The 8,333-nt window shown below is 35.8% G+C and overlaps 1 protein-coding gene across 1 annotated transcript; it reads right to left on the bottom strand.

The window, feature by feature from the left end:
* Nucleotides 1–521: 521 nt before the first annotated feature.
* LOC104905604 (F-box protein At2g26160) lies at nucleotides 522–2,150 on the bottom strand. The gene has a single exon (XM_010694190.3). The coding sequence runs from the start codon at nucleotides 2,052–2,054 to the stop codon at nucleotides 810–812; it is 1,245 nt and encodes a 414-aa protein (XP_010692492.1). The 5' UTR covers nucleotides 2,055–2,150; the 3' UTR covers nucleotides 522–809.
* Nucleotides 2,151–8,333: the final 6,183 nt, after the last annotated feature.

Genomic DNA, 8,333 nt, shown 5'->3' with positions numbered 1-8,333 from the left:
TTAATTTTTAAAAAATAAGTAAGCCTTCAAAATTTTTTTTTTTGCAGTATCAGGTGTTTCCTACCCGTTCCACCCACCCCACCCACAGTTGATGGGTAATCGTTAATAAATGGTGAATTAAAGGCCCTTATTAGCTTTCATTTTCAATTGGCTAGTGTTTTTTTTTTTTTTTTTTTTTTTTTTTACAATTGAAAATGATGAAGTAAACTTAAGCTTTTGAAAGTTTCTTTGAGGTGAGAGGAAAACCAAGGTCTTGTTCAAACTCATTAATTATAGAATGAGAGGTATTTGGGAAAAATAGAAGAGATTTTTTTAATTCCTCTATCTTTTGGCCGGATTATTCAAAGAAGTTTACAAGCACGGAGTTCATGGTGGTGAAAATGTTACAATTAGCTCTCCAAATAGGTTTAAGTCATCCGTTAATATAAGGTGAGGGATTTACGCTTTCCCCCTTCTTAACTTTAAGAACTCGAAGAAGTCGAGGAGTTCATAGAACAAGCATCATGGATAAGATCTAGATAGACACTCAATGCAAAAGATTAAAATATATGAGGAGAGGAGGTCTCTTTGCCTTATTCCTCTAAAAGGCAAATTAGGGTTAGAAACCATAATCCATAACGTTGTTGACATCATCTTATTAAGGCTAGATATTCCACAAAGGAGAAATCACTACAAGTGCTGGATTCAAATCAAATTTCTCGAGAAAGGCAACATAAACTACATTTGCTGAATCGTTTAACACATTGATTTCAACATGATTCTCTTGAATTTCAGATGTTGTAAATAAAAGAAAGACAGTTCTAGTTAAGCTAGTGAGGATTAGGAGTGATCCATATAGGTGGTTCCCACTGCAATGGCAAGCTTGCATCCTCTGGAAAACAGGGCAATGGATCAATGCATTCTTCCCCTATATCAAACATACCAACATCATTACTCTTACAATGATCATCTGTAAAGTATATGCAATTCCTCTTACACCCAGGAAAATCTGACGCTGACAACGCCAATGACGCACTCTCACCTATAAACACCGCCTTATCACCCAAGCTCTTCACCGGCTCCCACAAAACCTTCCCGGGTTCATACTCGTGAAACCGATAAACCTCGAAACCGACGGTCCGGTACAACTCACAGTATGTTCTTAAATCAACTTCTGAGCTCATACGGCGGATTAGGAGCAGCAATTGCTCATCAAGCAACACTAAGTACCGTAGATCACCCGGTATTATATTCGCACTCTGCCACATTGTTACCTCACAAACCCCACCAACACCAATACAAAAACCACCAACATCCCCATTATTATTAACAGCATAAAAAAACCCCTTAGACTCACAGTAAATTACATCTTCAGCATTAAAATCCAAAACCGGAACCCAAACCCAACAGTCCTCAGTGACTGTACTGAAAACCAGTTCTGTGGTTTTACTAAGAAAAGAAGTTGTAATTGCAAAGGCGAATGAAGTAGACCCATTAGAAGGAGGAGAAGAGAGAATGATCTTCCTAATAAAATCATCCCTCATATGCTTCAAATCAAGAGGATAACTATGACCTGTTATCTGATCTTTAATCAAGTATTCTCTCCCAACATTGGAAAAACTAAAGGAGACAACTCCAGGAAGGGAAGACAGAGGTGGGAGGAAAACTTTCAGCTTGGTGAGTGGATTCAAGCAGAAGATTTCGGGGCCGGCGGAGGTGATGATTAAGTAGCCATGGGAAGAGCCGAGGATTCTTCGAGGGTAGGATGATTCAGGAATAAACAGAGAGTAAAGCTTGTCATTGATTATGTTGTACACGGTTCGGCGAGACGAGGTGGAGGTGATGGTGGTGTTGCAGTGAGGAGTGATAGAGGGATGAGAAGGAGGGAGGAGAAGCCATGGAAGTTGACATGGGAGAGTGTGAGGTGGGGTGGAAGGTAATGTGGTACGCCATTTGAGGCAAACTGTTCGGAGGCGAATGTAGTCGGAGTATATTGTGATGAGTTGGGTGATTTTGAGGAGGATATCATCTGGGATTTTGGACCAATCTGGTTCAATAATTTCTTTGTCTGCCATGGAAATTGGTTTTGTGGGAGAGTGTATTTTGGAGGGAATGGCAAAGAGAGGAGGATGAATGATAATGGATGATCACTCAGTGTTTTTGAGATTTCTTTGAGTGACATGTGTAAATAAATTAGAGAAGCACGTCTGTTTCATTAACAAAAATGGGAAAGCAAAGCAACTATGTAGACGTGTTTAGTTATGATCAACACAACATTTATTTTATTAATATCACACCCTTCACACTTTTTGATTCTCTGATCTCCTTCTTAACTTGGAACATAAATATTTATCCTAGAAGGATAAATATGACCATGACTCACAGACGGATCTCGGATTTTACATTTGATGGGGTACAAATAATATGATACATGACAGATAGATTAATTATAAACATTATAAGACTAATGCACATATTGAACGATAACGATAAATCCATATTATTGATGATGAGAAAATGTTGGTGCAAAATCACTTGGTTCACTTTGCAAATAAGTCAATGCATATCTAATAGTTTGATATTGAGCGTCACAGGAGTCTTAGTCCCTATGGTTTACTGGTTTTAATTTGATAAAACCTTGCTAACGTACTTTGTTGTAATCTAATTGTTTAAACTACAACGCCTAATAAATTTAGGCGAAAAACATTAAATGGAACAAGACGTGCAATAATTAATCTATTAATTAAAGTCAAATATTCTCATTCACATCACAAACTTCTAGAGTAAACATTTATAACACATATGAGGATAATCCAGCCTGGACAATTAAAGGGAAAACACAAGGATGGTTACCTTCATGAGTTGTGACTAAAACTGGAGATGGACAAACTCGTCACTAGTACATGCTCTAGATCTAAGAACTAAACTAAAACCCCAAAAAGGGGTTGGCTAGGCTAAGGCTACGCTAGAAAGTAAGTTGCAAGTTGTTGTGTGTTGTTCTTGTTGTCTTTTGCTTGATCCTTTCACTAGTATTTATACGTCAACATGATACGTAACTCCCATGCATATTTGAAGGGAAATGATTTGAAACATCTTTCATGTATTCTAAACGTGGCTTCTTTAAGGTGGTCAATATACCTTTCTATAGGATTGCTAAATTTAGTTGAGAAGAATAATCTTTCATGTATTCCCTCACCTTTTTTTCTAGCCATTGTGAAGTCCATCAAGAAGATTTGTTTAGGACGTAATACTATAGGATAATTTTGTATAACAAGGATCCACGTGAAGAATCATGAGATTATGCCATACTTGGCATGCACATTTATATTGCACTAGATCTCTTGAAGATGATCCACCTACCATTCTAAAAATCTTTGCGCTTGTTGTATTTTCTTTGACAAAAACTTTCTTACATATCTCTACGGCATATTAGATTGCCATCTTTCTTCCATTATGGGTTTGCCCCATGATTCACAAACAAATTAGAGAAGTAACTTGATCATCTTTTTCAATTTTAGGAAATATTCATTATTGCATTAGAAATTGGACCCTATTTGAAAGGGTTTAGATCCCCTGCTTGTATGTTTCGGATCCTGTTGTATGATAAGATTATTGTCAAAACATTTCTTAATAGAATAAGTCCATTTAATGGATTCTCTCTTCATAAATTCATCCTTATCTCGAGATATGATATCCAATGCCTTATGATGATTTGGGTATTTTAATGAATATGTTGTATTTCTGGAGCAGGTTGACGAAATATGGATAGCCGAGTGTAATCCATTCTTAAATCCTAAATCTTTTGGGGATTGAATATATTATATTATGTTTTTTCCATCCACTCATTTTCTTAACTGCTCATTCATAGGGACAGTTTATTGAGAAACATAAGCATAGATAGACACGTATATCTTATTTCATTTTGATGAAATAAAATTTAATTGTTTAAAACAATTAAGTGATTAACAACACATTTAAGAAAATTACTATTAGAAGTTATTTCATAAATATTCATATTACAAATCATTTATTTGTAGACAATTAAATTATATTTTTAATCAATTAAATGCATTTATAAATAACATTTGAAGATGTTCTCTACATACAAGTCCTACCATGACATGATATTATTCATCCTCTAATTCTCACCCCACCATACTCCTTGTGACCCCAAAATAGTGGTCATCTTTAGGGGAGTAATTGAACTTGGCTTTGAAGATCAACTTGTGATAGTTATTATCCCATGCATACTTTCTATTGATTAAGGCCGGATACATCCATGAGAAGAAATTTTTTAGCGGTCATTTTTCCCAAAGTCGACATACACATTTGAAGTATACTATCCTTCCCTCAGTTTCATCTTGGCCTTGTTCTACCCTCACCACTTTGACAGAAGTTTGGGTGCAGGAGAGAATTAGGCACTTTGCAGATGCCCAGTTTAGAGTTTGTGGCCTTGGGAAATTAAAGTTATTAGTTATCTGTTTTCCCACTTTTGACAGACTGTTAGCAGTTGATCTTATGATCTTTCTACTAGCTTTGGCCATATGTGGGTAGACAACAGATCCATGTTGGCACCAACTTTAGTTGCGCTTGATTCTGCCAATGCCAAGTCTTCTGGCTCCACTATGGGATTAGCGCCAAATATCCTTGTCATTTTCTCCTCCCATTGTGTTGTCTTAGTTACTATGGAGGCTTCTTTGTCTTCATTTATGATGTTAAGAGCACGGCGTGGTTGAATCACTCATCATCAAATTCAGCTGCTAAGTTTGCATAAGCTTCATTATCCATCTTAATTTTTTGTGAGATGAAAGTGAAATGATAAATATGCTTGTTAAACCAACTTCCTTAAATAACCGGTCTAATTTCTTAACGGTCATTTTTATAATAACTTCTAGGGTGAGCAAATAATTAAATACTTAGACCCTTTTTCGAGAAGTTTAAGAGCTCTTTTTTACCATTTTGTTGGAAAACCTCATGATAATATTATGCTTATACCTTAGGGCCTAGATGTTACTTTCTTGGTTTTATCATTCATTTTTATTGAACAATTGAATTATACACGTAATTTGATATGGTATTGAAATAAAATCTGAACAGAATTATTTCATTTCATGAAAATAAAACTCTATGAACATAATATATATCTATTAAATACTTTATTAAATCTCAAAAGTCATTACATAGATGACAATTGACTAAAAAAAGAAAAACATTTCATCCACATACTTGCTTTATCAAGTCCTGAGATGGGCAAAGCTAATCCTGATTTGTGGCTCTTCATGTTCGTCCACGTCGAGATCATCATCGTGTGAATAGTCTCCATCTAAAGGCATTGGAAACCGATCTTCAGCATGTGTTCTTGCCATAAGAAGCACTTACACTATATGAGATTTTTGAAGCTCGTGCTATTATCCAACTAGACAACTCGGTATTTCCTCTGGAAGAAGACTGCTCTCATAGATGATTGATTTGTGATACATGAAGGCAAGGTCAGGAGGGAAATATTGTTTCGTAATATTTTCACCCCATGCCTTACAGACCACTCGCTCGGAGTTTGAGTAAGTCTTCTTTTCCTAGTTTTCGCCGTAGGTTCGTCGCCAGGAAGTATATGTCACTTCCTATGCTTATAACACTTGAGCCTTCTTCCTCCACTTCTTTTGGTTGGATCTTTGAATCATCTCCAAAGCATTTGAGGATGTTGGCCTACCACTTTTTTTTTTTATCTCTTCTTCCTTAAATTCCTCCTAATCCTCTTTAATAATGTCTATATTGAACCTATGCCTCCAACATTCTCCGAGGAAATTTGGAGGAATAGGAAATTGTTGCTTAGCCATTTAATTAAGATTCTAGGATCTTGTAGAAAGTAAAGATTTTTTGGGAGTGAAATATTTCAACAATAGAACAATGTATTTATAATACATTCTGTTAACCGTTATTAATATTTTTTATGGATAACTAAGCGTCATTTGTTATTATCATCACGTCAGTTTAATTAGAGATTTTAAGGATTTTAGTTCCCAAATTCCAGCCCTTAGTAAGTGAACATGGGTTAACAAAACTTGCCCACTAACTCTTGATTTATACTCTTATCTTCTAGAATTTAACCATTAATGGCGTGTGCAAGTGAGATTTGCCATCATTACTATTGGGAAGTAATTTTGTACCCAAGATTTAAATGATTAACAGTTTTTTAATATCCCAAGAGACACTTTATGTATAACTCTAACCATATATTTTTTAACATGCATTATTTGATTTGATTATTCATTTTTGCACCATACATTTTTTAACGCCTAATTCATTGATTGGAGTTAAATAAATAAATAATGTAAATAAATCTTTGAACAATAAAATGAGAAAATCTTAATTTTTCATTTCATAACAATAAAAATTACAACCTAGAAATTGATTTTATTTTTTTAATATCAATTTAATTTAGAATTTAAATCCTAAATTCCTAGGCCTAATCATAATAATCCCTAGGCGTCCTAGGCTTGAAATTAAAGCGTCTGAGTCAGCATCAGAATCGCTGCCCTTCGTATCCCCCTCAGAAGGATCGTACTCGTCGCTAGAAGTGTCCTGAATTCTCCTCCTTTGGGCAGAAGGTTCATCATCTTCTTCCTCCTCTTCCTCGTCATCTTCAACCTCGTTATCATCTCTGTCAGAACTGTCTAACGAAAAGGAAGAATCTTCTGTAGAAGAAAACTTTTCTGAGGAGAAGGGATCTCCTCTCTTGTCATCTTCTTTGTCCTCCTCCTCCTCCACTTCTTCCTCTGACTCCTCTAGGATTGCAGGAGGAGGGGAAGGAATACGTGGGTGAGGTTGATCAACCTCTTGGGGGTTGACCTCTGTGGTGATACAGGATTTTGTAGATGGTTGAGGGATGTCCATTTGGAGATGGAAGTGATTTAAGAGAGAAAGTTTGGAGATGAGAAGTTTTCTTTGCTGTAAGTTTCTTAAGGGCTGGGTATGATAGTAGAATCATTAGATTATCCCATTTTATAATGGATTTTACCATCTTCTGAAAACCTTATAAATCAAAAGTTATGCCTCTTAATTTGTTTTAAAGTGGGCTTAACTAGATATATTGTTTAAAATAGGCCACCAAGTCATCACTCATTTAAATGGGTTTCTTATAAATTAAACACATTTTGTTTTAATTTACTTAATATTAACTTGGCCCAGTAAAAGATGACTCAAACCAAAGTATGACACGCACCACGCACATGTTTTAATTTTGGTTGTCTTCTTGATAAATATCGTTTCACGGATTTCAGGAAAATTTAAAATCTTTTAGACCAATTTAATTCCATTGCAAATTCACACGCATTATCAAATTTAAATTCACCATGTCTAAGGAAAGAACTCAACGTGAAAATGAAATTCGTGATGCACTGGCTAAAAAGGTTGCTACCATGCAATCTGAGGCAGCCCGTCAATTTTGCAATGCCATGAAAGTGAACATTAGGAACTATAAGTCCCAAGTATTTTGGCATGTGAATAAGCGCACTGATACTCTTGATACACTTTAGAGGAGAAAATGGCCGCCATTGGACCTGGATTTCCTTTCAGAATGAAGAGCCAACAATGTCAAGTTATTTTGGAGCAGTGCTACCAATTCTTGGATCATATCATTTTAGAAGATACTAAACTCAGAACGCTTCCTTTTACTTCAAGATCAACCTTCCATTTACACTAGCCTTTATCCAATAAACTTTTTGAAGGTTGGATTTCAGGAGTGGATGCAAGAGCATAGTTTTTGCGAATGCAACCTTTCCATGATAAATGGACCAAGAAGAAGATACCACCTTTCTTGGACTAGCTTCTTATGAAACCATTCCTTTTGATGGAGTTATATTCACTGCCTTATTGGTGTGTTGGGACCATGCCATCAACTGTTTCTTGTTCAGATGGGGACCGATGACTGTAACATTGCTGATATTACCCTTATTGTTGGGACTTCTCCAACGGGTAAACACTACTACAAAAGGCCTAGCAATGGGTTGAAAACGGCCTAGGAAACCGGACTACAACACGTCTCCATCTCACAGGTGTCCTAGATTAGGAGATCAATTATAATGCTTGGTTTCTTTGATTCTTTGAGAGACCAGTTGATAGGTAAAACCAGTCTCTTAGATAAGTGTACATATAATATGTAAAGAGGTTAGGAGACCAGTTAACATTTATAACCAGTCTCCTTACCTTATCATTTGAAACCAGTTATTGATCACAACCGGTTTCTTAGGTGTATTACAGTATAGATACATTATCCTGTAACTGTCGCTGTATTTATGGCTCCTTGTATATACGCTTTTTTATTTATTTACAACAACCTATAAATAGCTACAACAATA

This window comes from Beta vulgaris, chromosome 1 (assembly GCF_026745355.1).
Source record: "Beta vulgaris subsp. vulgaris cultivar EL10 chromosome 1, EL10.2, whole genome shotgun sequence".
NCBI lineage: Eukaryota > Viridiplantae > Streptophyta > Magnoliopsida > Caryophyllales > Amaranthaceae > Beta > Beta vulgaris.
The sequence above is the reverse complement of the archived record's forward strand: the minus strand, read 5'-3'. Positions and strand labels throughout refer to the sequence as shown.